This window comes from Hyperoodon ampullatus (genome assembly GCF_949752795.1).
Source record: "Hyperoodon ampullatus genome assembly, chromosome: 3".
In the NCBI taxonomy this organism is placed as follows: Eukaryota; Metazoa; Chordata; class Mammalia; order Artiodactyla; family Ziphiidae; genus Hyperoodon; species Hyperoodon ampullatus.
The window spans coordinates 139442023-139458150 of record NC_136916.1 but is presented as its reverse complement, the minus strand read 5'-3'; the positions used below and the strand labels follow the sequence as shown (position 1 = coordinate 139458150).

The following is a 16128-nucleotide window of genomic DNA, read 5'->3' as shown; positions in this document are numbered from 1 at the left end:
CTAAATATTTAGTAACCACGGTTTTAAAGAACTAAGACAGTAAGTTACACTCAATAAGAGAAGGAACTGAAATGCAAACACTGCATCTTCAAGACTCAAATGCACTAACAGTCATTTTTAGTCAAACCAAAAAAATACATATTATAGCCATAAAATAACCAATCCATAGTGATATATCCATATTCTGTAAGTAAAATGACCAGCACTCTCTCCCATATTGGAAAAGGAAAATCACTACTAATAAAAATAACTAAAATTTTTAATATTTTAAGAAGCAGTTTTACTAATGGTATAAGGTCAAAAAAAAGACTAAAGCTAATGACTACAATGATTTTCTAATTAACTGTTAACTAAATTACCCAAATTTTAAGAGACTGAAGGGGACTAAATGTTATCTGTTCTAAACAAATTAACAAATCAAAGTTAAACAGCTGGCCTAAAACTTGCCAGTCTGTGGTAGAACTAGAACATAGATTTTCTAACTCGTGAGTCAGTGTTCTGTCTATTACCCAATGGATTTGTATTATTAAAATACATGGGGGCTTCCCTGGTGGCGCAGTGGTTGAGAGTCCGCCTGCCGATGCAGGGGATACGGGTTCGTGCCCCGGTCCGGGAGGATCCCACATGCCGCGGAGCAGCTGGGCCCGTGAGCCATGGCCGCTGAGCCTGCGCGTCCGGAGCCTGTGCTCCACAATGGGAGAGACCACAACAGTAGAGGCCCGCGTACCGCAAAAAAAAAAATAAATAAATAAAAATAAAAATAAAATAAAATAAAATACATGGGACATGAACTCTTATTCATGTAGTGAAAGCAAAAACCACCTCCTTCAGGAGAATGGTCTTGAGATATTCATTGTAACTACAATCCACAAGATATGAGATATTAATTCTCCAGAGCTGTTCCACAGCATTATATTCTAATCAACTTCAAAACACCCCATTAAAGAAGACAAAGAAGGAAAGGGAAGGGGAGAGGGAGAGGGAGAAGAAAAGAATATTTAGGAGAGTTTTAGGGAAGAAGCTGAGGTAGTAGAAAAAAAAATCAGAAACTACAAAAGGAAAGAAATGTTAAAGGGGCATAGCAATTACCAATTTTGAGGTAAAGAAAATAAACATGTACACACAGAACTGAGGCTACAGGAAGTAAATGCCTCAACAATAGTAAGGCCAGCTTTTCCTAACAAACATGATGGAGTAACTGATGTCAGACTAGCATTCTTACCATGAGCTACCATGAAACAAACAAAATGTATGAGACTATCATTTACAGGTATTAGATAATGGGCAACACAGAGACTATAATCCCTTAGAAATGGTAAACTAACAAGGTGACCCCTACAATTGCCTCTTCTTTCTACCTGGGAAAAATTTCCATGACCATGGCCTGGCAAGTAAGAATTTAAGAAGGGCACAGTGGTTCTGCTAAGCTGTATAGGCAGAGATCAGACTTCAGTGCAGTTGATACGGTTGAAATCTGCAAGGCAGAGGGTCCGGAAGTCTGTAAGAACCCCCATAAGTCCTTGGCCATGGAAGAGACTGCACATATGCAGGGCAAAACCAATCAAGGCTTAAAAGATAATGGCTGAGAGAGGAAGAGAGTATAGTGAAGGAGTGCAGGGTATACTTTGGAGTTCCCACCCAGCCAAAGTAGAGAAACCACATTAACACCGTATTAACACCTCAAACATCCAACTGAGATACCAAAAAGGCCTCAAGAGTGAGGACCACATCATATAATAAGACTTAGTCTAGACTCACCCTAACAAAGCCTAAATCAAGCCCCAACAAGTTTTGCAAGGAATTGAAAGTTTGGAGGTTGAGTTGCAGTAAAGTAAGGAAACACAATGGGCTCTCCTCAGATCCATCCTAGCAAAGATTAAAACCAAGCCTACAAAGTTCAAGGTAATCAGCCAGTAACTGAAGTATCTACAAGAATTTTAAAAAACACCACTCTACACAGAAAGATAAAATTTGCAATTTCTAGTACCATCTACACGATCCAGTATACAATTGAAAAAAGTACTAAATGTAAAAAAATGAAAGAAAGAAAAATGTGACCCATAGGAAAAAAAAAAAAAAAGAGTAGTCAATAGAAACCAACCCTGGGACTTCCTTGGTGGTCTAGTGGTTGAGACTCTTCACTCCCAATGCAGGGGGCCTAGGTTTGATCCCTGGTCAGGGAACTAGATGCCACATGCTGCAACTAAGAGCCTGCATGCCGCAACTAAAGATTCTGCATGCCACAACTAAAGATCCCGCGTGCCTCAACGAAGATCCCGCATGCCGCAACTAAGACCCAGCACAGCTGAATAAATAAATAAAAATCTAAAAAATAAGTGAAACCAACCCTGAGACAGCCAAGATGTTAGATCTAACAGACTGAAACTTTAAAATCAGCTATTTTAAATGTTTTTAAAGATTTAACACAAAATATGTCCAAAGAATTACATTCAAAGAAGTAAAGGAAAATATGATCTTAATTAGTGTGCAGATAGGAAATCTAGTAAGAGAAATGAAAACTATAGAAAAGAACAAGATGAAAACCCTAGAACAAAAGTACAATAACAAATGAAAAATCTACCACATGGGCTTAACAGAATATTGGACATGGCAGATGGGAGTCTGTGAACTTGAATACAGACCAGTAAAAAATATCTAATCTGAAGAACAGACAGAAAAAAAAGATCAAAGAAAAATGAATAATACCCCAGCAACTTATAGAACAATACCAAAGAGTCTAACACTCATGTACTTGGAGTTCCAAAGTAAGAAGAGAGTGAAAATAGTGCAGAAAGAATCACTGAAATTTTCCAAATAGGATGAAAAACATTGACTTAACAGTTCCAAGCTCAGCAACCTCAACTGGGATGAATGCAAAGAAAAGCACACCTAGACTTATAGTCAAACTGCTAGAAACCAAAGATAAAATCTTGAAAGCATCCCCAAAAGATTTTTATGATAAAGGGGTCCAAGGATATAAGTAACAGCTAACTCCTCATCACAAACAATGGAGATCAGAAAACAATGGAATGGGGAGTTCCTTGGTGGCCTAGTGGTTAGGACTCTGGGCTTTCACTGCCATGGCCCAGGTTCAATCCCTGGTCAGAACTGAGATCCCACAAGCTGTGCGGTGTGGCCGAAAAAAAAAAAAAGAAAACAATGGAATGATATATTTCAAGTGGTAAAATGACAACTCATAATTTCATATTCAGCAGAAATATCCTTCAAACAGTATGGTGAAATAAAAACACTCACATAAACAAAATCTGGGAGAATTCTTAACCAACAGAACTGTACTACAAGAAATACTAAAGAATGCTCTTCAGGCAGAAAAAAAAATCAATGCAACTATAAAATCAGATCCAAAAGAAGGAAGAAAGATACTAAAGATGGTAAATAAGTAGGTGAATACAAAAGACTACATGGGGCTTCCCTGGTGGCACAATGGTTAAGAACCCACCTACGAATGCAGGGGACATGGGTTCAATCCTTGGTCCAGGAAGATCCCACATGCCGCAGAGCAACTAAGCCCGTGCACCACAACTACTGAGCCTGCGCTCTAGAGCCCAAGAGATGCAACTACCAAGCCCACGAGCCACAACTACTGAAGCCCATGCGCCTAGAGCCTGTGCTCTGCAGCAAGAGAAGCCACCACAATGAGAAGCCCATGTATCACAACGAAGACCCAACACAGCCAAAAATTGAAAAATAATAATAACTTTTAAAAAAGACTACAGCACACTAGGATGGCTATAATCAAAAAGAAAAATAATAACAAGTGTTGGCAAAAGATGTAGAGAAACTGGAACCCTTATCCACTGCTGCTGGGAATGTAAAATTCTGCAGTCACTTTGGAATAGTCTTACAATTCCTCAAATGGATAAATATAGAGTTATCATATGATCCAAGAGCTATACTCCTAAGTACACACCTGAAACAAAATCATTTGTCACACAAAACTTGTACATGAATGTTCATGGCAGTATTATTCATTATAGCCAAAAAGTGGAAACAACCCAAATGTCCATCAACTAATGAACAGACAAATAAAAACTGGTATACCCATACAATGGGATAGTATTCAATAACAAAAAGAAAGAAGCTCTGATAAATGGTACAACATGGATGAAACTTGTACTAAGTAAAAGCCAATCACAGATGACCATATATTATATGATTCCATTTATATGAAATGTCCAGAATAGGCAATCTATATGAACAGAAAGTCAATTACTGGTTATCTAGGGCTGGGAGACAGTAGGACTGGAGGATAGGGCTAAGTAGTAAGGGGTTTCTTTGTGGAGTAACAAAAACATTCTAGAATTAATTGTGGTGATAGATGCATGTCTCTGAGAATATACCAAAAGCCACTGATTCTACACTCAAAATGAGTGAATTTTATGGTATGTGAATTCTATCTCAATAAAGTTGTTTATTAAAAGACTATTTTTTATTCTCTACATCTCCTTAAAGACAACTGGCTGTTTAAAGCAAAAATAACAATATTAAATCATATATAGAAGTGAAAGATAAGACTTCATCAGCGTACAGGATGAGAGGGGTAAGTAAGTGGTATTATATTATTCACATTTTCGAGGTATTGAAACGTAAGGAATTTGTGAGGAAGTGAAAAATGAGAAGTGTCAGATATTGACTCTTAATAGACTTTGATAAAGATGCACATTGTTGGGCTTCCCTGGTGGCACAGTGGTTGAGAGTCCGCCTGCCGATGCAGGGGACACGGGTTCGTGCCCCGGTCCGGGAAGATCCCACATGCCGCAGAGCGGCTGGGCCCGTGAGCCATGGCCACTGAGCCTGTGCGTCCGGAGCCTGTGCTCCGCAACGGGAGAGGCCACAACAGTGAGAGGCCCGCATACTGAAAAAAAAAAAAAAAAAAAAAAAAAGATGCACATTGTTATACTTAGAGAAATCATTAAAAGAAAATTTAAAAAATAAAATAACAATAAAGAGCTAATAGGCCAATACTTTAAATTATCCAGTTAACCTAAAATAAGGCAAGAGGGCCTCCCTGGTGGCGCAGTGGTTGAGAGTCCGCCTGCCGATGCAGGGGATACGGGTTCGTGCCCCGGTCCGGGAGGATCCCATATGCCGCGGAGCGGCTGGGCCCGTGAGCCATGGCCGCTGAGCCTGCGCATCCGGAGCCTGTGCTCCGCAACGGGAGAGGCCACAACAGTGAGAGGCCCGCGTACCGAAAAAAATAAATAAATAAAATAAAATAAGGCAAGAAAAGGACAAATGGAAAACAAATAGATTTAAACCCAATGATAGCAAAAATTACATTAAATGTAAAGGGACTAACACACCAATTAAAAAGCAGCAATGTTGGACCATATAAAAGAGCAAAACCAACTATGTACTGTCTACAAGATATAAGACACACATTGGTTGAAAGCAAAAGGACAGAGAGGGGCTTCCCTGGTGGCGCAGTGGTTGGGAGTCCGCCTGCTAATGTGGGGGACACGGGTTCGGGCCCTGGTCTGGGAGGATCCCACGTGCCGCGGAGCGACTGGGCCTGTGAGCCACAACTACTGAGCCTGCACGTCTGGAGCCTGTGCTCCGCAACGGGAGAGGCCGCGATAGTGAGAGGCCCGCGCACCGCGATGAAGAGTGGCCCCTGCTCGCGGCAACTAGAGAAAGCCCTCGCACAGAAACGAAGACCCAACACAGCAAAAATAAATTAATTAATTAATAAAACTCCTACCCCCAACATCTAAAAAAAAAAAAAAAAAAAACCACCTCCAAGGCAACAGGCCACGTCCACTGCCATTTATTAAAAAAAAAAAAAAAAAAGGACAGAGAAAGGTATACTATCAAACAGGAAGCATTAAGAGAACTGACGTAATATCAGACAAAAACTTCAGGACATATTGCAAAAGACCAAAAGGAACATTTCATAATGACAAAAGGATAAATTCATCAAGAAGGCATAGCAATCCTGAATATCTATGTACATGTACGTAATAAGAGAGTTTCAAAATACATGAAGCATGACAGAACTAAAAGGAGAAACTGACAAATCCACAATCCAGTTGGAGTAATTGATAAAATGAGTAGATAAGATAAATTAGTATGGATGCAGAAGATCTGAGTAACACTATCAACCAAGTTGACCTAATTGACATACACTATACCCAACAGCTACAGAATACACATTTTTTTCAAATTTACATTGATTGCTCACCAAAGACCATATGCTGGACCATAAATAAGTTTTCAGAAAATTTTAAAAGAGTGAAATTGAGCGAAGTGCGTTCTCTTCAACAATATTAAATTAGAAATTAACAACAATATATCTGTAAAGTTCCCTTTTTCTAATTCTTCTACCCAGAATGAGTGCCTTTTTCTAATTTTTCTGTCCATTGTTTCCTAGCTCGCAAAAAGGTATTGTATAAGCCCAGCATATTAGTTAAACAAATGAATTAATACCACTTATGAATTATTCTTTCCAACAATAAATAAATTGAACTTTAATCTGATAAACTTCTAAAATTACTCGTAATTTATAGAAAATACAAAGGAACGTATTAATACCACAGAGATGCAATCAGCAAAATTCAGACTGGTAACTCTTTAGAACAAACTACTCAGAAACATCAGTAAATGAGAGAGAGAGAGACGGAGGGACAGAGAAAAGAAGATAAAAAAGAGAGAAAGACAAACCTTAAGTATGGCAAAATATTGATTTTTACATATATCAGGATGTGTTTTGTTTATTCTACTTTGTGTCTTATGTGTGTTTAAAATGAAAAAAGGAGATTTAATAAAATCAAATATAGGTAAAGTTTCCAGAGACAAGTGTTGCCAAGGATGGTTGGGATAAAACTTAAATTATTAAAGACTTTAGTTTTAAATTTGTGTCAATCTGAAAAATATTATCCAACTATATTGGGTAATAGAAAAAGAAAAAATAAAGTTTCTGTATTCCAAAGAAAAAATAAAGTTTTCCCAGCTTCCTTAAAAAAAAAAAGACTTCAGTTAAATGAGAATTAGATTTAATTGGCTCCATCTAATTCAATATGCCTTCAGAATTCTATGAAAGAATACTATGAAAGGCCCATGTCTTAAAATAGGTGGCCATGATAAACAAAGAAAAAAAATTATCCTTTTCTGTGATTAAGACAAAGTTCATCATTGAATTGAAAAAAAAAGCAAAAATAGAATCCAATCTTCTTTGGATGTGCATGCAATCAATTCATTTGGGTGTTTGCTGGATAGATTTGATACATAAGGGAACACACTTCCTCAACTGCTAGCAGTTAAGGGAGAAAAGTATTTTCATAATGTCTCACCTCTTTTCTCCTTTCTGCTCCTGTATTTTCTCTCATAAATAGTATTCCTAAATAATCTTTCCATAATCCCACACTTCTTATTTTTGTGAAGCACTATTCCTACTCACTTTATCACTTGCTTCCTAAAATGCCTTTGCTACTTGAGGACACACAAAATAAAGTGAGTAAAATCATGTGGCCCTGTAATCCTTGTCTCATGGTATTCACACTCTTGTGTATAAATACCCTCCCACCTTGTAACAGGATTGTTCAGTGCTAACAAATAAAATACAGCAGAAGCAATGATAACGTGACTTTTCTGATTAGATGATGAGAGGCTCTGCAGCTTCTGGTTCTCTCTCATCACTAATTCTGGGGAAAGCCATGTCATGAGCAGTCCTATGGAGGGTCCACAAGGAGGAACTGAAGCTACCAAGAGCCACATGAGTGACCTTGGAAACAGATACTCCAGTCCCAGACAACAGCTTGAGCGAACCTCATGAAAGACACTGAGCCAGAATCACTCAGCTGAACCACTCTCACACTCCTGACCCTCAGAAACTATGTAAGATAATAAATATTTATTGTTTTAAGGTACTAAGTTTTGGGGTAATTCATAACACAGCAATAGATAACTAATGCAAATAGCAATGCTAAATAATAATACCTGCTCCTTTCAGACTAACAACTGTATTATAAAAATGCCCAAGTTCAATGCCATGAAATACATTCTGTACAAATTCAACATACTATCAAATCAAAAGTATTTCACATCAAAATCCATAATGTTTCATTACCTATCAGAAGAGCAAGATTAAAAAAATAATAATGCCCAATATCAGCAAACATGTTTGGCAACAAAAATTACCATAAATAGTTGTTGGGAGCACAATCAATACAATCTTTTTTGATAACAACTGAGCAATGTTCATCAAAATTTAAAAGTCATATACAATTCTACTACTAGGCATTTACATTTACCCCCGGTTTGTCTGTTTATCTTACAATATACTTGCATAAGTGCTCAGAGAGAGAGAGACAGAGAAGCTCCAGTGAAAAACTGGAAATCTAAAGATTCATCAAAAAGCTTTTGGTTAAATCAGTTATAGTATAACTGAACAGTGGACTATCAACCAACTGTTAAAGAGGAAGACATGTACATACCAATTTAGAAAAGATACCCAAGATATACATTATGAAAAAAGTAAGGATATATATAATCCCATTTCCATGAGAAAACATGATAACGAGTTCATATTAAGAAAATCATCACAAAAGGGTCATTATAATTAAAACTATATTTTCACATTTTATAGTCTCTTAAATTTATTTAAAGATAACCATTGTTGTGCAAGTCTTTCATAGCAGGCCAAACAGATCCTGTTTAAATTTTATTTCTGCTTAGCATCCATACCATGCACAAATAATAATATGATAGCCAATGTATACTGAACAAATACTATGTGAAAGAAACTCTGTTAAGCACCTCCAAATATGATGTTTACATATATTGTTTAATCCTCAAACACTGTAATATATATGGTGCTATTATCTCTATTGTACAGGTAAGAAAAATGAGGCAAGAGGAGGTAGGAATTTGCCCAAAGCCACAGAGCCTGTAAGAGTACAAAGAATTCAAAATCAGAAGTTTGTTCTCTTAGCCAATACCATATAATCTTTTATTCAGTTTGCTCATATTTCAAGTCAAAAAAGGGCTGTAAAATGTGGCTTTACCTAACAGGTTAGCAAATAAACCAAAATCAATGCAACACGAGAATGACTTAGACAATTCTTAACTCCTATGAAAAAACAGAAAAGACTATGGATATGACAAAAGCAATTTCTAATTAAAAATAAATATTTTATAATTGTCTAATAAAAACGCAAGTTATTTTACTAAAATCACATAATCTTCCCTGATTGGCTAATTACTACTAGGTAGAAATTTCCTTCCAAAAAACCAAATTCCCTTTCCTTAGCACCAACTGTAACAAATCTGATACAGGAAAATGAAGAGAAACTGAGCAAAATCTCTCTAAAAACCTAATAGTCTTTACACAGCGTTTGTCTCGTTTCCCTTTTTCAATCTACTTGATTATTTTCACCTTATTTCTAAATCTTAACCCATTCAATCACAGCTCTACTGTATTTCCTTTGCTGGATGAAGCAAAGGAAAATAAAGATTAATTAGAAAAAGGGACCAATCCAGTAAGTTACTAAATCCCATTACAATCATTATAACTACAATTAACCATGCAATTTATGCTTACCCAAAGGTCTTGTCCACCACATTGTAGATTACCCATCATTTTTTATCTCTAAGAAACGTCAAAGAAACTACAGGAATATACGTTCACCTTACATCCCAAAGTGCTTTATAGAAACCACCTCTACTGAACCACATTTGACCATAAAAACGTGGCAAGAAACACTCTGACCAGTTCCTGCACTTACTATTCAAAATATTCAACCTCCCTTCTTCCCCTATCCCCCCAAAATTGGCGTTCTAGAGTCAGACATCCTCTGTTCCAATTCTAGCAGGACCCACTAAATAAGAGACGTGGAGCAGTCTCTGTTTCCTTCCCTGTAAAATGGGAATGATACTAGTACCTACTTCATGGGACTGTTGTGAGAATGAAATAAGATAACTCATGGTAAAGAACTTAGAACAGTGCCTGGCATGTAATGTGCACTCAATAAATGCCAGCCATTACTGTTATCTCCAAAATGAACTGCCTAAAATCTAAATTTTCTCTTTTAGAGATGAGAATCTAACCAAACTCCATCAGGACAGTGGACATACCGTCGGGGTTTCAAATTAACTAACGCAATAAATAGCAGCAGTATATAAACACAGTAATTTTATTTTCATAGCACTTTCGCTCTTCTTAATAAAAACATTTTGCGTGAACTTAAACACTCCGATCCCCATGCTTTTAACCAGCGAGATGTCTGGAACCCTGTTGACAACACAGCCTGGAAATACAGTCGAGGTTTTCATCACCTAAGAAGAGTGAAACCTGACAAACTGCTGGTTACCACATCAGGGAACCTGCAGTCCAAACCAGGCCAGAGCGGCTCAGGGCTAGCGGCTAGTCTGTTTACAGAAACAACGTTCCCTTTTCCCATTTTCCTCCCCAGAGTCGAAACTAACGACGCCCTTTTCTCCCCTGAGCCGAGGTCAAGCATCTCCCGGCTCTTTCGAGAGCTCCCACCCTGTGCGTCTTCCCCCCATAAATCCCACTCTCCCCCAACTCACAGAGTGTGTCCGCACACATTCACCATCAGCTTCAACGAAGGGTTCCGGTATTTGGTGGTCTTACACCGGGGACAGCCCTGGTCGTCCATGGCGCCTTCTTTCCTGTGGACTCTCCTGGACGCCTGCTTCAGTCGCAGCCACAGCCACCTCCAAGCCCCCTCAGACCCGAGGCCAAGCAAATTCCTACCAACTGGCACTTGGCTGGGACGGTCCTTTGCAAATAAGCACCGGCCGGGGGGCGAGGCACTTCCGCACAAAGGTTCCGGCAGCAAGTTTTCCGGTCCTGCAGCTAGGGCTCGGTGTCAGCTTCCGCAGGCCAGCGCAAAGCCTTAGATTTAGGGGAGGGCTCTTAAAAAGGCAAATTGTACATAAAGCCTCATCTCTATGCACCTAGCTGTATTTTTCAAGGAACTGTGTAACAGTTAGGAACAGAGATTCCATCTTGTTTTGTCTGGAAACATCCCCACTGTATCAGAGATTTATGCCTGGTGTACATATTCAATAATTCACACCAGTATTTTCTTTTGAACAACTTGAAAGCCTGTGTTTCATACTTCTCCTTTACACTTGCACAGTCGTGCAATCACAGAAAATAATATGCATTCGCAGATATGAAGTTTGGAACAGTTATTTAGAATGAAAGTCTCTGCGCCGGCCCTAAATATTACAGATTCTCACTAAATGTCAAAATAGTTCTATAAATAACATCTGGCATCTGTAGAGAACCTCTTACCTCAAGATGGTCAGGCATGCTTAACGGTTTCGGCTGGCTCTAATATCTCTTACCACCCTCCCAATCAAGACAATATTGGTTTCCCCAAATACTGGGGTGATTACACAGGAATCTAGGCTTTATTTCAGCAATTCTACACTCTGAGAGCCTGAATCTCTTTGGAAATTGTAAGTCATATTGACTAAATTTATCCAGGCTGCAAAGTGAAGTATGTAAACAGCTCTATTAGATAATAAATTCCTCCCACTATAAGGGACACATCCATCTCCTGAAGGAGGTTTTGTTTATACTTGTTGAATAAGTAGAGTAAATGAAGAATGAATGAACATCAAAGAGTAGTGTAATGTGAAAATTTTTTTATGCTGAGCACTATATTGTAATCTGACCCAAACTCCATTAGAAGTGGGCATACAAAGCTTTTCAAATTAACCCATAAAATGAATACCAGCTGTATACACTCATAGTAATTTTAATTTTTCACAGCAGTTTTTCTCTTTTCAATGAAAACATAAAGAGGAACATTCCAACTCTCACTTTTTTTTAAACAGTGAACCCAACAGATAACCCATGTGGCAATACAGTTGGGATTTCCATGGATTATGGAGGGAGAACCTGACAAACAGCTGGATACCACATATGAGAACCAACAGACCAAGGCAGGCCACAGCAGTACAGGGTTTTATATTAGTCTACAGACATCAGGGATTCACCTAACAAATAAATCATGTCATTTGCTGGATCATAATATTGTTCACTAACAGAAGCTAAACAAATGTAAATTTACTAAAATAGGCAATATCAAACGCTGTGCTGACCTGGAGACATTATGCTGCTATTTATTGAAAGAGACCACATCTAAACCAATTATAAGCTCAAAGTGAAGCTCTCTAAGAATAAAGGCAATTTTTTGTATCTTTATATTTTAACAGAACAGGAAACTTCTGGTGAAAGAGTGAACATGATCAGTGAGCAAATAAAATTTTTAGCCAAAACTACATTGAGAACCCATCCATTAAGTTGGCATTATTGTTTGTCACCACCAGGACACTTTTAATCATATCTTTGAACAGGAGACCTCAACCAGTTTGTGCAGTGAATTGCTGTTCCTTTCTCCCAAACCTTGAGAATAAGTCAAAGAAAGCGCTGAAGATTATGGGAGGAAACATTGCTACCAACTCTATCTTTTTCCCAGGTTGGAAATTACTGTCAGAGAAGCACGGTAGCAACAGCTGACTTGGAACTCTATCAGATAAGCATTACTCATGGAGCTAGAGGCAGCAGAAAGTAGTGCTTATAGATTTGGCCCCGGCACTAAGAGAGCTGGATTCAAGTGCTGGCTTCCTCACTTACTAGCTGCATGATCAAGGGCCTCAGTTTTCCCAAATATAAGATGAGGATAACACCAGCACAACTAGCACAGAGGACTGAGGATACAACTAGCGCAGAGTAAGAGCTCAGTAACTGTTAGCCATTATTAAGAGGAGTATAGGTTTTATTAGCAGTAGTATCTACAAGAGGCATGTAATGTACTAGGGAGAGCCTGTCCTTCTTTTAAAACAGACCTGTTTTTGAGCCAAATTTCTTATCCTCCTTTACCTCAGTTTCCTTCCTCCATATACATTTCACAGGGTGTTGTAATGATTAAATTACATGACGTGCATATACAAAGGCCCTATTACAATGCCTCGCATACAACAGAAACTCTGAAAAGTATACCATTACCACTGGTGGAGTTCACTAATACAGAATGGTCAGAAAGCTTTGAGGAAAGCACTGACAGCACCAGACTTCTGACTCAAATGGAAACTCAGCCCTTGTAAAAACCACCCAACTATCAAGTTTCCCACATTTCTAAAGATAGCTGCATCCCAACGGTGGACCAGTGGAGCCCATTATTTCTCTTCCCAGATCTGCTCATCCTCTAGCATTCCTAAGAGTAGATTCTACCTCCCTGGGACAATGTTTCTCAAACACAGCCCTTCCTTTCCAGCCCCAAGGCCATGGACCCAGGTTGGGCCTTCCCTATATGTTAAAGGCTTTTATTGTTTTGTCCCTTGACTATAGATAGCATCCCTCCTCCCTTCTTATGGAAAACAGCTCCTCCTCCCCTACAGGCCTGTGTGGGTTGACATACAACCCTTACTGGACCAATCAGAGATCTTCCCTAGAATTTATCAAATTGGCAGTAAGGAAAAAGTAGCAGAGCCTCTTGAAGCTAGAAGATGTGAGCTGGGAACTAATGGAAGCCATGCTTCCAACCTTCTGGGGAAAGCCCCTCTGGAAGACTAAAACTACTTTGATGAGAGAGGCAGAGGCAAGTGAAAAGGGAAAATGAGTGGGTCTTTAAGTCTGACCAGCTGCATTCTGCTCTTCCCATTGTTTGGTGTCATGATCCAAAAAATTCATCTTTTTGCCTAGGCCAGTTCAAGTGGGGTTTCTGGCTCCTGGGGAAATTAATATCACCTCAAAGAGGCAAAAATGCTGCTACACCTGGGAGAAGACTAGAACCTGGCACTTAGTCTCTGCCAGGATCTTTTCCCTCCACTATCACCCATGTGACTCACTAGGTCACCCTCCCTCTCACCTACTGCTCATCAGTGTCCTCAACAGGCAGACAGCTTGGTCACTGAGAACTCCCAAGCATTACCTCCAAGACTCCCTCTACCAATCTTAATTCTTTTCTTCATACAAGTTTGAAAAATCCTAGAAAAGGACTCTGACTGTTTTGGTTTGGGGCCAGTGCCCATCCCTCGACCAGTCGACAATATGGCCATGATATTATGTACAACACAGCCACTATACACAGACCACTGTGTCCACCACACCACAGCAAAATGAGCATTTCATTTGAAGTCCCTCATAATTTGTCCCCAACATGCCTTTTAAGCTAATCTCCCATCACACACCTACATAAAACCCACACTCCAGACACACTGAATTACTCAATATATTCAGAAATAAACCACACACCTTCATGGCTCCATGCTTTGTTCCCTCTGCCTCTAATGAACTCTATCCTTGAACTCTCAAAATTCTTGTCTTTAAAGACGCCAGCTCGGGCTTCCCTAGTGGCGCAGTGGTTGAGAGTCCGCCTGCCGATGCAGGGGACATGGGTTCGTGCCCCGGTCCGGGAAGATCCCACATGCTGCGGAGCGGCTAGGCCCATGATCCATGGCCGCTGAGCCTGCGCGTCCGGAGCCTGTGCTCCGCAACGGGAGAGGCCACAACAGTGAGAGGCCCGCGTACCGCAAAAAAAAAGAAAAGAAAAAAAAAAAGACCCAGCTAAAAATCCATCCCCAATTGCCTTCCACCTCTCAAAATTAGTCTCTTTATCTTCACCACTCGTATACCCTGTATTGTATTTACTTACAAATATGTCTTACTTCCCCCACCAGATTTTAAGCTCCTCGGGGTCAGAGACCCCAACATATTCATCTTTCTATCCTTCAGTATGTAATGCAATACCATGTACTTAATCAGGACTCAATAAATATTTGGCAAATGAATGATCCTTCAGAAATGCTGATTACATATCATCAACCATTGGTCATTAAATAACAGTGGAACACCTCCTCTACCTGGGAAACTACTTTAGAACCTAACTTCCTTAATATTACCACTACATAAGCTTTCTGTGGTAGAAATAACTGACCAAGATACAGATATATAGCCTTCCCACTATCTTCCAGACAGCCAAAGTCAGCCTTTAAAAAGGAAATCTCCATTCTTGATGGCCACACCACTAAATATATTCAAGCAAAGTGCAACATTTTGTGCTGAACAAGATTTTCTTCACTACACTAAAATGGCAAAAGATTTCTATATTTCTATATTGCTCATCATTACCTTCAGGCAGGAAGAAAAAGATACAGACACAAGCAGCTTAGTTTTCACCCTTACACAATCCCAACCTCAACTCTGTTTCCCCAAATCAAAACACAGCTTTAGACTACATATCAGCACAGCAGACTCAATGTTCACAGCATGGCAGACATAGGAAGTAGAAGCAAGTATTCATCAATTTTACAAGTCATTTGGCAAAACAAGTACTCTGAGATTAACTCCACACACCCTCAAGTCTGGTGTTCTATTCTAATGTAGCTGACCATGTTTGAGTCAAGGGCTTCCAATCCACTTTGAAATGCTGCCAGAATGAGCTCTGAGGCTCAGCCAGCTAAAGGAATCCGGAGCCTGGTGTTGGATTTCACTTCTGGTCCTATAGGAATCTCCTCCTGGAGCTACAGAATACCAGTGTAGCCACAGGCTACAGATATCATAAAAGGCCATTGCTGCTTCTATATAATCTGTTGAACTTGGTACTCTGGAGGCAAATATACAGAAGACATGCAGAAACCCAATACATGGTTTTCCAAGTCAATGCACTATATTTGATTGATAATAAACCTGAAGACTCCTATGACCTGAACTTGGAAAGCCCTATAATATAGCCAAATGAATTTTCATTAGGTATATATAATAGAAAAGTTTCCTACTTTGCACTATCAGGAGGAAGATAAGAAACATTTAACAAAGATTAATTATGTGCCAGGTGCTTTTTGGCACATCTTATCTCATTTAATCCTCACAACAATCCTGTCCACTTTTTATAGTCAAGTAGCTAATAAATGGCAGAGCTAGGATTAAACCTACATCTAGCTAGCTGATCCCCAAATCCACATCCTTTCCACTAAACCACACTACCTCCTGTCTACTTTGCTCTGATAAACAAACTTTAAAAATTCAAGCAACTAAATGGAACGTAGTATCCTGGATTGGATAGAGAAACAGAAGACAGATATTAGCGAAAAAACTGGTGAGTCCAAAGAGAGGTCTGGAGTTTAGTTAAT

The 16128-nt window shown here is 39.1% G+C and overlaps 1 protein-coding gene across 2 annotated transcripts in view; it reads right to left on the bottom strand.

Annotated features, from left to right (window-relative positions):
* Positions 1-10649, bottom strand: part of MNAT1 (MNAT1 component of CDK activating kinase) — a 220335-nt gene extending 209686 nt beyond the window's left edge. For both annotated transcript variants that reach the window (XM_079699958.1, XM_079699959.1), the window contains exon 1: positions 10549-10649. In XM_079699958.1, coding sequence (XP_079556084.1) covers positions 10549-10637 — 89 coding nt within the window. In that variant the 5' untranslated portion in view covers positions 10638-10649. The remainder of the gene's footprint in view (positions 1-10548) is intronic.
* Positions 10650-16128: the final 5479 nt, after the last annotated feature.